This window comes from Dermacentor variabilis, chromosome 10 (genome assembly GCF_050947875.1).
Source record: "Dermacentor variabilis isolate Ectoservices chromosome 10, ASM5094787v1, whole genome shotgun sequence".
Lineage (NCBI taxonomy): Eukaryota > Metazoa > Arthropoda > Arachnida > Ixodida > Ixodidae > Dermacentor > Dermacentor variabilis.
The window spans coordinates 101,050,203-101,064,353 of NC_134577.1; the positions used below are offsets into that span (position 1 = coordinate 101,050,203).

Genomic DNA, 14,151 nt, shown 5'->3' on the forward strand with positions numbered 1-14,151 from the left:
GACGCTCCTCGCTTTTCTATGAGCACTCCACTTGTGTCAAAGCCTTTATTGCTGCACCTGAACCCTAAATGTGCAGCAGAAATATCAATAGCAGGCAATATGCAATGTAAAATTTAGCACAACGTTTTCTTTCCCCTGCACTTCGCACGTCTCGCCATTGTGTTATGAAAACGATGGGAAATTGCAGCTCGACCTGCGTTGCTCGCAGCACACCTTTGCCGAAGACATTTTATTTTTCCATTTTTAATCTATTTGAAATCATTGAACTAGGACAATACGTATAGTATGAAACACATCAACCACAGCTGTTCGCGATGCAAGTTCGCGGCATAAATATCGTCGTCTGAAGCTTCGTTCTCCCTGCTTTAGCGGCATGGCGAACACGATGAGAAAAATTCCGTCGATTTCAGCTTTCCATTCCATTAAATAGAAGACTATCTGTGTTTCTGTGTGATGTAAAATTCGTGAATCACAGCATTAACTTCACCTGACCTGGACGAAAATCGTGGGCATGTGCTGCTTCATTCACCATTGACAATAAACAAAGCAACCTTACTTGTTTGAAGTGTATTTTTCTCCCTTGAGGCCTCTCGGTCCGGCGGCGGCTTAATAAAGATATATGTACTCATGTTAGAGTACCGAGCGCAAGAATACCGCAGCATAAGGGACAGCAAAACGCCCGAAACCAGCGAGCGAGCGGCGCGGCGAGCCCCACTAGCCGCTGCGGTAGCGGCTATATTACTCACTATGTAATGATGATGATATTAGTTTTCATTTTGTCGGCGCCATCTCTTCGTCGCGCAATTTAGTTCACAATGCCAGCGCTGCTCATATTTCTGTTGCACTGTGCAAGGGACAGCTTCCCTTTTCGAAGTTTACATAGGTCTTCTGTTGCCGTATCGTGAAAACGATCTCCGACGTGGGCAAAAGGCGCGCCTACGTGGAGCTTATCTCCAAAGCAATCTTCATTATTTGCAGAGGGCGCGTAGTGCCGGTAGCTCCGAATGGGCTGCGCTTTGCACGTTTCGTTAGCGTTGAAGCAAGAGATCAAAAAAGGTCAATCCGCTCGCTGCTGCTACCGCTATTACTAACTCCGTCATTTTGAAATCGAGTTTGCCCACTCATTGAGTGAAATGTGTTCATGTTTACCTGTACGCACGTAGCAGTGTGCTTGTTAATTTAGCTAAAACACACTGGCCGGCTAGTTGGTTTGAATCCATTATAGAATGCGTAGGCGTAACTTAACGAGGACGTAGAAAGAGACAGACAGGCAGAAACATCTCTGTATCAGTGCGTCTGTTTATTTATATGCCCTCGTTCCATCGCACATACACATCCTATTATTTTTAATTTGGTTGGTAAGCGATTGTTCAGAATTTTATGCGGCCGACAAAACTGCTGTCTTTATTTCGTACAGCTTCCTAGTAATTTGCTGTCGAAATTAGTGCTTCGCCTTTCGGTCGAAACGGCGATATTTTTGGTGGCATGTTTCGGTCACGCCGACTACTTCGACGGATGTTCCCGTTGAGCGGCATATAATGTTTTCGCCTTAAATGTTTTTGAGAAATAGAGAAATTTTGAAACATTTACCATCCGGCTTGCCGACCAAATCGAATAGGACAATTTTTTACCCGTTATTTCATAGATTCGAATATTTCCGGGCGCGGGCTTCACCTACAGTTCTATACTAGGACAGTATAGAACCGTAGGTACACGGCCGCGATGTCAGTGGCATCAACCACGGTAGCACAAGCAGGGCAACCATTCCTCAAACGTCATTATAATTTTTAGCGCAATAAAATTACGTGGGTAAGGTTTTAGAGAGACGGAATTCCGATAAAAAGATTTTTTGAGTTGCAAAAATTATATATTTAGAAATGTAGCAGATCCAGCGTGCCAAGTCAAAGAAAGCGGAGCTTTGTGTCGGCGAATGAAGAGTCGAAATACGAGTTTGTTTTCGTTCAATGTTCGCAAAAAGGGACAGGGAAATTTTCATTGAGGCATGTAGAGAGGCTAATGCAATGTCGCCATGGATATCCGAAGTCTGCCTTTCTGATTCTTTGTATTTTATTTCGCCCGCAAGACTACCGGCACCACTGACACGGATGCGCGTAGGTGAGCGCCATCTGGTGGTGGCGCTCAAGAGCGAGCGGCGGTCCTACGCTGTGATTGCTTGGCCTGTTGGCCTAGAGAAGGCACGCAGCACCCACAGTCACAAAGTCGATGTCAGGTTCTCAAAGGAACACACGCATTTTATAGGGCAGAAACTCTCCAGCGGGGAATTGTCAAATAGTACTCTGCATTCTTTGCGATCATTGCTTAGGAAGTATACAATGTGCCCTTGAGACCAAGACTGCGGTATTTTGAGAGATAAGCAACTGCAAGAAATACCTCGCACACGACGACTATCTCCCATTAAGCAAATTTTTACTAACACTGTTGCGCTTCATAAATGAAATAAATGCTACTTTAGTATATTCACGCGCCTCGTACATGCCCCGTCTGTGAAAGGGGCGAGGTTATGCATAGCACGGCCAGGCAAACGAGTGACAGAGGAGGAAGGCGCGCGTAGGTGGCGAAGAAAATGGCGCGCCGCTAAAAGTGCAATCTAGACGAAAGTCTAGGTGGCCTTGAGCGAAGAAGGGAAGGCGAAAGGAGGCGAAGTGTCGCGGAGGAGGAAGACAGGTGGAGGCATGCTGGGTTGGCTTCTTCTGGCAGTAGATACGGGTTCTGCGGAAAATTAGTACCTAAGGATGTACTGGTTTCCTCTAGTTTCCTCTCGCGCCGAGCAGGAATAACAAAGCAGCGACGCAAGCGGTGGCAGACTGAGCGCAAGTCAACTGACCCCGAAGTCGTCGGGGAAGTTGAACAAGTACCGCAAAAGCTGCGGACTTGGCGTGCCCTGGGGCCTCCAGAAGGGGAAGAAAGAGAATGTGAATAGTGAATGGTACATTACCACATTGCTTGAACTAATTAACACCGTTCATTTCCTTAGAGCGCCTTATCATTTTCCCAACGACTCTTTACAACTTATATATATCGAAAAATCAACATAGAACATACAATATTAAAAGTAAACTTTGAATAAACTGTCGCGCATGCACACCATCAAATATTTTTTAAACATTGTACAAGCAATGCGGAAAAGGCAATAACGCCCATACGATTGCACAGATCTCGCGTTGGTGAAGTGAAACGTCACTGCAATAATTTCGCTCCCTTAATTTGCCCGGCGGACATTTGCCTTCATTCCAAGGCGTCCTCTTCAGAAGCTCTCTGTAGCAGACGAAATTCCCTGGTAGCTTGCGTTATCCGCGCATTCGTTCTCCGCGCAAGCTCTCACCTGAATGCTTACGGCGCCTCAGTAAACTAAATCGAAATGCTCCAAGCGTTTCAGAGCACGCGCTTGCCCGCAAGAAAAAAAAATAATTAATAGGTTCATTCTATACCACTTGTCGATGCATGTGTCCATAGCCTAATGGTTTCACGTGCCCTACAGCAGACGGCAGACTCTTTCCTCCAAGAGTCTTAGGGACCACCTTCACATCTTCGTCGATGGATCCGTGATACCGGATACGGGCTCATCCACAGCAGCCTGCGTTGCACCGACCCTACAAAAGACCAAGCTGTGCCGTCTCCCAGGACATGCAAGCTCTACCGCAGCAAAGCTAGCAGGACTCCACCTTGCTGTGGACGTACTTGCAGAGGAGCTACCAGCGACCCCGGCAGCCATCTTCTGCGGCTCCAAGGCGGCGCTGCTCTGCCTGCAGAACCGTGACAGGGCTAGCCTTGGAGTTGCGCTGCTCTCTTCAAGACTGAATGGCCCTTCAGGACGCAGAATGCTCACTATCCCTGAATGGGCTACCGGCACACGTGGGGATCCCAGGCAATGAAGAGGCGGACACTCTTGCAAAAATGCCCACAACTCAAACGTCTCCCTCAGCCCTGCTGTAACGGCCGCAGACTTCTCGGGACACAGGCTGCGCCGGTACCTCATCGCCTGCCACCCGGACAAACGGGTATCCCAGGGGCGGTCTCCACGGCCTCTTCCACAGCACGGCCTCCTACGAAGGGATGCCTAGTTGCTGCTCCGACTGCGTATTGGCTGCTACTGGACGGCAGCTCTCCGACACCGCCTTGGGAAAGCCACCTCGCCAGCCTGTGCCTCTTGTGGTGAACCAGAGACTCTGGAGCACCTCCTGGTGGCCTGCCCTGCTCACCTGCAGCACCGCGGCCGACTTCTGCAAGAGTTCCACAGCTTGGGGCTCCCATGTTCATGACAGGAAGATATTCTTTTCCCCTGTCGTAACCAGCTACCAGCCTTCCTAAGTGTCGTCGAGTACCTCGACTCGTCCGGGCTCTCGGCGAGGCTATAGGAAATTTCTAGAAAGACGGATAGCCTAACGGCCCTCCCACCACCTCGGGCTTCCTAATCCGCCACTACTTCACTTCTACTGGGCCACCACCGATACGGTCTACTTCCAGCCTACTCCTCCGGTCGAACCCGCTGGGCCCTCCGGGCCGGCTTTCTCTGATGTTGCTGGGACGACCCTCTACCTTTCTCCCTCCTACCCTCTCTTTCTTTTATTCCCATCACCCCCCTCCTTCTGGCGCTGCGCCGTGCTCCTGCATGGGTTGAAGAAGATAGCGCCAGCCTTTCCTGCTTTCCCACAAGAACCACTTCTAATGGTTTCAATATTGGGCTTCTGTAATAGCGTCCCTAATTCTGAACCTGCAGTCGGATAATTTCAACGCGATAGCGGTAAGGGCCATGTGTCACAGGAAATCCGGCGTCGGCGTCCGGCGCCTGTACGCGAATATTTCTCTATAAGCATCCCCATGAGATTCAATGGCCGCGGGGCCAGGTAGCATGACGTGATGCATCGGAGTGAAAAGGCCTTGTGCTTTCCAGGTGGTAGTGGATTAGCTGCGCCAGTGGTGACGTCGTTACTCTTTGTCGCAGCCGAGCGCACGCGCAGTAGTTCTTTTCAGACACAGAAATCGGTAGGCCATGCTTCATACGTACTCCTGAGGAGCAGCCAGCTTTCGTACAGCCACGCCACGCCACGAGCTGAACCGCGAACGAACTCGTCCACGCCGTGCCGATGCTGCAGGCCGGGCACAAGAGCGGGCTCGAGCAGCCGGGCGCAAACAGCAACTGCGCACCGAGGATCACGCAGCTTACCTAGCCGTCGTTTAATGAACCGTCGGGACTAACCCAGCGATAAACATTGGGGTCGCATGTTTCACCTTCTCTGCTTAACCATCTGTGCGGAATGCTAGGGCGCGCGTGATTTATTTTTACTGAATCTTGTTAGATTCAAATAATTCAAGTGAGAAACAATAAAACGAGATCGGACCACGCAAGAGGCCTCGTTTCTATGAGACTGCTCACCTTCGTGCTTACAATTGGACGCCAGCGTTTCCCGCTAAGCATTGCGGTTACATAAGGTACCGTTGCCGGGAAGTGCGAGGAGCTGTCAGGGATCTTCGAATGCTATCGCGTTGCACTCTAAAAGGCGAAGCTTGAGCGTCCTCCTAACTTTATTGGTATGTATTTATTTATTTATTCTCGTACAGAAGTTGGTGTGTAACGGAAATTCACCTAGACGATGGTACGGCTTTTCTCGAGACACGAAACGGAACGACGAAGGGAACGGAGCAGTAAATAAGCCTACACAGCTAGCCAAAGAGCACAGAACGCTACGCATTAGGAGGGCGAAGATTCTCCGGCCCAATACTTGACTTAATTTTTAGTGGCGTCTTGGATACAGAATATTTTGGACACTAGTATCATCTAACGTGAACCCAACCACGTACACAAGCGTTATTGGCCCCTGCCCCGGAGCGATTGATTTAACAAAATACTGGCGATTGAGTGGTAAATGCGAGATTAATACGTTAGCAGTAAGGCTCACTTCTTCGAGACCCAGGATTCACAATTGTAACGGCGTTCACCACATTGCAAGGAGTAGTTCAGGAGTTCACTCAGCCCGTGTTCTCCCTGTGCAATGGTGGTGCAGAGCAGACTAGTCAGTTGCAATATATATATATATATATCTATATATATATATATATATATTGCCACGACAAACTTGGTGACATTCAAGTTGCGCGTCCTTTGCATTGGGCACTGTGCACGCCGTACAGTGGTGTTGTTCAGCAACAACAGGAAGCGATCTTCGTGGCACGGGCAGCCAGTTGGACCCGGCTCGCATGCGGCATGCGCCCGAGGTGTCACGCGAGAAGAAGAGGAAGACGGTTCGAGCCAGTTTGAGAACGCGACTGCCGCGGATTCCTGCACGACCGCAGTGACTTTTACTTGTGGGCACAAGTTCGCCTTTAATAAATATCCTTGTTTTACTAACATCGTTACATTTCTGGTGGAGGTGCGGGGTATGAGTCGAAGCCCCACGAACGAAAGTCAGCGTAGCCCCGACAACCCGCGAGTCCATCCCGTGGAACTGACACCTGTACACCAGCGGACGAGCCGCCGTCTTCGAGGTGACTCGCCCGAATTCGGCCCTCTTCTCTTCTTGCCAAGAGAAACTCCCACAACGGACGCCGCCACAATGACTACCCAGGTAACACCGGCACAGCTAGTCGTAAGCCAACCTCGCAAGCCGCCAACATTCCATGGTGACTCGTTCGAAGACGTGGAAGATTGGTTGGAACTGTTCGAGAGAGTGGCGAGCTTTAATGAATGGAATGAGAGACAGAAGCTCCGTAACGTATATTTCGCGTTGGAAGACTTCGCAAAAACGTGGTATGAAAACCACGAACCCTCTTTGACCTCTTGGGAGGAATTTCGACGACAACTGCTAGCAACGTACGCCAGCACGGATCGTAAAGAAAAGGCTGAAATCGCACTTCAAGCCAGGAACCAGCTCACAAACGAGAACGTGGCGATGTACATGGAGGACATGTCCCGCCTGTTCAAGCGTGCTGATCCCACCATGAGTGAAAATAAGAAGCTGCGCCATCTCATGCGTGGGGTAAAGCAGAAACTCTTCGCAGTTCTCGTCCGCAACCCACCGCGCACGGTTGCCGAGTTCAGATGTGAAGCAACGACCATCGAAAAGACGCTGGAACAGCGGGCTCGGCAATACAACCGTGAGGCAAGCTGCGCACCTGTCCATGTCTTCCCTGGAGGCCTGCCAAACGACCTGGAAGCCCTGCGGGAGCTTGTCCGGTCAGTGATCAGGGAAGAGCTCAACAAGTTGCAGATACCTCAGGCTCCAGCTGCACTATCTATCGTCGACGATGTCCGGGACGAACTCAGGAACGTCATACGGCATCCAGAGTGTGAGCCACAGCCGACGCGGCGCACGCCAACGTACGCCGACGTACTCAGGCAACCCGCGGTACACAGTAGTGGAGCAGTTGCGACGACTGTTCCCTACCCGTCGACAGTACGCAGTGCACCTCGTCTACTGGAACCACCGGCTGCCTATCAGCCTTCAGCACGTAGTGCACCTCGTTTTGTGGAACAAAGGCCCCGGAAAAGTGACGTCTGGCGTGACCACGAGCGCAGGCCTCTGTGTTTCCACTGCGGAGAAACGGGCCACCTGTATAGGTTCTGCCCGTACCGTCAAGTTGGGTTAAGGGGTTTTCCCTTAAGCGCACCATGCCCCCGAAACGGTGAACGGCCAGCGGAGATCGAAGAATACCTGTCGACGCGCCAAAGCCCCGTTACTCCTCGCCAACGTCAACCACGATCACCGTCGCCCATGCGCTACCGATCGCCTAGCCCACGCGCGTCTCCAAGATTGCCTAGGCGTCGTTCACCAAGCCCACACCAGGAAAACTAAAGCAAGCGACCTGTGGAGGTGAGGCCGCTGATAACCAGAGTGACGAAGATCCTCCAACGCGATTCCAGTGCGGTGATGAGATAATTCCAGTCTACAGGTGCAGGAACGAAACGATTACGTCAGATTTGCGGTTGATAATAGACGGATGCGAGCTGAATGCCTTATTCGACACCGGCGCTGATTATTCGGTAGTAAGCTTCAAGATGGCGAAGCACCTTAAAAAAGTTGTGACGAAGTGGACTGGTCCGCAGATACGCACGGCAGGCGGCCATCTTATTACGCCCCTTGGCCGATGCACCGCAAGACTTACGATAAAAGGCTTTACTTACGTTTCTGACTTTATTGTACTGCCAGAATGTTCACGGGAACTTATATTGGGAATGAATTTTCTACTAGCTAACGGCGCCATAATTAACCTACGTAGGTCCAGTGTATCTTTCTCGACAAAACAAGCTATACCTGTGGAAGAATCGGAGGAGCGACGTCTCGCTGCACTGCGCGTCGTTGACGATGACGTAACTGTGCCGCCACGCTGCAGTATAATGGTTCTTGTGGAGAATGAAAGATTTTCCGACCGCGAAGGCATAGCGGATGGAAACATAGAGCTCCTTTTCAACAAAGGTATTTGCGTGGCTCGGGGCCTTGTTCACTTAAGCGATGGCCGTGCACATGTCGCACTTACAAATTTCGGTAATGAATTCCAACACATCGCACAAGGAACAGCTATTGCCTATTTCCACGAGTTCTGTGAAGCGACCGAATTATGCAGCCTAACTACGTCAACTGCGCTGCCAGGAACCTGAAGTGTCGACAGATCAATTACCGTCAACCCGAGACTCCCTGAAGCCCAAAAGAAACAGATATATGCCCTGATAAAGGATTTTTCTGACTGCTTCTCCACGTCCTCGAAGGTACGGCGCACGTCTGTTGCGAAGCACAGAATCATAACAGAGGACGCCACAAGACCGGTATGCCAGCACCCGTATCGAGTGTCACCAAAAGAAAGGGAGATCATCAAGAAGCAAGTAGAGGAGATGCTTTCAGATGACGTTATTCAGCCTTCCAGCAGTCCATGGGCGTCTCCGGTAGTGCTGGTTAAGAAAAAAGACAACACACTTCGATTCTGCGTCGACTACCGTAAACTGAACAGCGTAACCAAGCGAGATGTGTACCCCCTTCCGCGTATCGACGATACCTTAGATCGGCTCCGATGTGCAAAGTTTTTCTCGTCCCTGGATCTCAAGAGTGGATATTGGCAAATAGAGGTGGATGAACGGGACCGTGAAAAGACAGCATTCGTGACCCCTGATGGCCTCTACGAATTTAAAGCACTTCCATTCGGCCTCTGTTCCGCACCCGCAACGTTCCAGCGAATGATGGACTCTGTGCTTGCAGGATTGAAATGGCAGTCATGCTTAGTGTATTTGGATGATGTGGTCGTATTTTCCACCACATTTGACCAACATCTAGAGCGCCTACGACTAGTATTAGAAGCTATTCGCGCAGCAGACTTGACAATGAAGCCGGAAAAATGTCAATTCGGCTTCGATGAACTTCGGTTTCTCGGACACGTCATCAGTGCGGAAGGCGTCCGACCAGATCCCGAAAAGACAGCAGCTGTTGCGAGGTTCCCGACACCCACAGACAAAAAGTCAGTGCGACGTTTCTTGGGTTTATGCGCATACTACAGAAGATTTGTGGAAAACTTTTCAGACATTGCTGAGCCCCTTACAATACTGACAAGAGATGATCAACCTTTCATGTGGAAAAGCGAACAACAAGACGCCTTTGACGAGTTAAGGAAACGCCTGCAAGCTTCTCCAATCCTTGCCCATTTTGATGAGACAGCCGACACTGAAGTTCATACCGATGCGAGTAACGTCGGCCTCGGTGCCATACTAGTGCAGTGGAATAACGGCCAGGAGAAAGTAATTGCTTATGCCAGCCGTAAGCTCTCGAAAGCAGAGGCAAACTACTCCGCAACCGAGAAAGAGTGCCTTGCAGTCATTTGGGAAATATGTAAATTTCGGCCCTACCTCTATGGTAGACCATTCAGAGCAGTCAGCGATCACCATTCGCTTTGCTGGCTGGCGAATCTCAAGGATCCATCTGGACGACTAGCAAGATGGAGCCTTAGGCTTCAAGAGTATGACATTACTGTCGTATACCGATCCGGGAGGAAACACAGCGATGCCGACTGCTTGTCACGCGCACCCGTCGAGACAACTGTGTCAGAAGAAGAGGATTTCCCGTTCCTTGGCATTGTTGACGCGTCACAAATTGCTCAACAACAACGAGATGACCCGGAATTGCTTCCACTTATACAGCGCCTGGAGGGACTGGACGTTCAACTGCCGCGTATTTTCTCTAGGGGGCTATCCTCGTTCTGTCTGCGAGGAAGTGTCCTCTACAAGAGAAACTTCGAGAACAGCGAGACGAAGTTTTTACTTGTCGTACCCACATCTATGCGAGAAGAAGTTTTGCATGCATGTCACGATGAGTCGATGTCTGGACACATGGGCGTGAGCCGTACAGTCGCTAGGATTCGTCTGAAATACTACTGGCCCAAGTTATTAGCCTCAGTGCAGCACTACGTCAAGACTTGTCGCGAGTGTCAAAGGCGTAAGACTCCATCCGTAAAACCGGCCGGCCTCCTCCAGCCAATAGAGCCACCAAAAGCCCCATTCCAACAAGTCGGTATGGACCTCCTTGGACCCTTCCCAACATCGTCTTTAGGCAAAAAGTGGATAGTTGTGGCCACGGACTATCTGACCCGTTACGCAGAAACTGATTCCCTGTACAATGCAACGGCTGTCGAAGTTGCAAAATTCTTTGTCCACAATATCGTGCTCAGGCATGGCGCTCCCGCAGTTGTTATTACCGATCGTGGAACGGCCTTTACTGCGGACCTAATGAAATGCTTGTTGCAAATGACACATACTGATCATAGGAAAACTACGGCGTACCACCCTCAGACAAACGGTTTAACTGAACGCCTTAACCGAGCACTGACCGACATGCTTTCGATGTATGTCGACGTTGAACATAGGCTGTGGGACGAAATTTTGCCATACATCACCTTCGCATATAATACGGCCGTTCAGGAAACAACACGAGTCACCCCGTTTGAACTTGTATTCGGCCGAGCAGTAACCACAACTTTGGATGCTATGTTGCCGTTAGATGAAGAAAACCATAACTCATCTGACCTAGATGATTTCTTGCAACGAGCCGAGGAGGCACGACAGATGGCAAGGTACCGAATACGCCGCCAACAACGCATCAACTCCAGCCGGTACAACCAGCGCCGTAGTGAAGCTCATTCCCAGCCCGGTGACAAGGTGTGGGTATGGACCCCAGTGCGACGCCGTGGACTATCTGAAAAGCTTCTGTGCCGATACTTCGGCCCTTACGACATACTTCGTCGTATAAGCGACGTCACTTACGAAGTGAAATCCGCTGGACACGAGAGCCCAAGATGGCGCAACTCCACGGAAGTTGAGCATGTTGTCCGCATGAAACCCTACCAGGAGAGGTCGTGAACAACAACAACAAAAAAAGTGAGAGCCCACAGGAACCCCTACTTCCTCTCACGCATCGGGCCGATGCGGCAGGGAGGGGGATAATGCCACGACAAACTTGGTGACATTCAAGTTGCGCGTCCTTTGCATTGGGCACTGTGCACGCCGTACAGTGGTGTTGTTCAGCAACAACAGGAAGCGATCTTCGTGGCACGGGCAGCCATTTGGACCCGGCTCGCATGCGGCACGCGCCCGAGGTGTCACGCGAGAAGAAGAGGAAGACGGTTCGAGCCAGTTTGAGAACGCGACTGCCGCGGATTCCTGCCCGACCGCAGTGACTTTTACTTGTGGGCACAAGTTCGCCTTTAATAAATATCCTTGTTTTACTAACATCGTTACAATATATATATATATATATATATATATATATATATATATATATATATATATATATATAACAAGTATACATGTGGCCATCTTCCATCTTGCCACTCCTTGTGTTCCTGGTTGCCTCCAGGCGCAGTTTCCCGTTCTGTTCATGACATATACAGGGATAGGATACGATAGGAATAAAATTTATTTGTCCAATAGTTATTGATGTTGGTGCCTGGGGCTAGGCTGCCAGGGGTCCATCGCCCGAGGAAAATCTTCCGAGATCCTTGGCAACGTCCCGGGTCCGCTGGACGGCCCACTCCTGGTCTTCGGGTGCCTCGCTGAGGAAGGTGGCTTGCCATCCCTCAGCGAGGCGCCCCGCTTCAGAGGGTCCTGCTGTTGTCTTCCCCCTTCCTCCTGGTCATTCTTTCTTATGGCGTTGTCATTCGCAAAGCACATGGGCTATATCGGCCCGTTAGTGCTCGCACCACGGGCAGCTGGGCGATGGTTGCAGCGCGGGCCACAGGTGGTGCAGATGGTAGGGGTTGTTGAACATGCCCGTCTGCAACCGCCTGAGGTCGACTGTCTGGGACCTGTCTAGCCGCCCGTGAGTTTGTGGATATTTTCTTCGTTCTTTCTTATAGCGACCAAGCACCTCTCTTTACGTTGCCGTAAACTCTTTGACATCGCAGTCGGCCTCCTCGTGATCCCCAGCTCCTTCCGCCATGATTTGGGTTCTGTTTGTAACGACGGCGGCGGCCACCCCGTCACTTCTCCGCTGCGGTCCCGCCCAACAACGGCAGCGGCTGCACATTGGGTGACAGCGTCGCGGCGGATAAGCTTCCTCGCGATGAGGTGGGCGCGCTTGTTGTGACCTCTTCCGCAGGGCGCGCTCTAGCATGCCCGGCGGAAGGGGTCCTTTCTTGCGCGACCTGTGGAGCAGGATCTCCGACTTGTCAGGTGAGCAGACGAGTTCCGTGTCTTCGAGGTGCCGCTCCACCTCCCAGACGGCCCGCTGCAGTCGGTCTTGCATTTCGCCGACGCTCGTGTTCTCCACGGTCCACACCGTCACGTCATCTGTGTATATCGTATGATTGATGCCCTCTATTGCGTCAAAACGCTCCAACAGGCCGATCATGACGATGTTGAAAAGCATGGGGGGAGTACGGAGCCCTGCAGCGTTCCCGTACCACCCATTCGGACCGTTCGTGGCCGGGCCCTGTCAATCTTGACCGTCGCCTCGCGTCCGTTCAGGAAGCTGCTGACATATCGGTGGAACCTCGCCCCTAGATCGAGTCGGCTGATCTTGTCCAATATGGCCATGTGCTTCAAAGTGTGGAAGGCGCTCTTGCGGTGTAGCCCGAGCAGGGCGCGTACGTGCGTGCTTGGAGCTTTTGCGGCCTGTTCCTTGATCTGGAGCATGACGTCCTGCGTGGAATGTCCCTTCTGGAAACTGATGATGTGGGTGCCGAAGGCGTCCTGCTTCTCGAGCAGTGTCCTCACCCTGTTGAGGCAGGCATGCTCCATCACTTTCCCGACGCAGGACGTGAGAGAGATCGGGCTCATGTTTCGGACCTCCAGCGGTTTGCCCGGCTTTGGTACCAGTATAATATCCGCGGTCTTCCACTGTTGCGGAATTCTGCCCTTCTAGCACGCGTTGATGTACTCGCAGAGCTTCTCGATGGTGTCGTCGTGAAGGTTCCTCGGGATTTTGTTAGTGATCCTCTCAAGACCGGGCGCCGAGCTGGTATTCACTAGCTGGAAGACCGTTCTAATTTCCTGCACGGCAAAGTCCGCGTCGAGCTCCTCGTTCGGAGCCCCGCATTACTCAGGGTGACTCTGTCCTTCCGGGCGAGCGAGATGCGTCTGCGCGATCTATTCCGCGAAGGCCTCGGGTTCGTCCTTTTACTTGTGTCACAGCTTGGCCATCTCTGTACGGGTCGCCGTTCTGGTGCTTGTCGGGCCGAGCAGGTGCCTGAGATTCTTTCAAGTGCGACCAGCGCTCATGTTCATCATGTCGCAAAGCTCCTGCCATTCTTGCTCACGCAGGCGGGCGCAATGCTTCTCGGTCTCCCAGTTGATTTCGGCGATCTTCTAGCGTATCTTCTTGTTGGGTTTTTGCCTACTCGCTCTCCGTCGAATGGATTTCTTGGCCGCTACGAGAGGTGCCTGCTGGCGGCCCACTCTGGACGGTTGGGGAGCGCCGTCGTCTCCGGCTCGGCGGGATCTCTCTGCCTTTTCTTTGTGGGGTTCTTGTCGCCAGTCCGTCCACTTGATCTCATCAGTGGCTTTCTCTGCTTCCGCGAGAAGTTCTCTGCACGATTCGCTGATGTCTTCGATCGGGCCCTCCTTGTGTTGTTCTATATTTTTCAGGAATCTTTCCCAGCCTACGATTCTGGCCTTTCGGCAGACGTCCTCCTCGCTTCCATCCTCTCCCACAGTCACGC

General features: G+C 51.5%; 1 protein-coding gene across 1 annotated transcript; it reads right to left on the minus strand.

Annotated features, from left to right (window-relative positions):
- Nucleotides 1-12,838: 12,838 nt before the first annotated feature.
- LOC142559358 (uncharacterized) lies at nt 12,839-13,231 on the minus strand. The gene has a single exon (XM_075670969.1). The coding sequence runs from the start codon at nt 13,229-13,231 to the stop codon at nt 12,839-12,841; it is 393 nt and encodes a 130-aa protein (XP_075527084.1).
- Nucleotides 13,232-14,151: the final 920 nt, after the last annotated feature.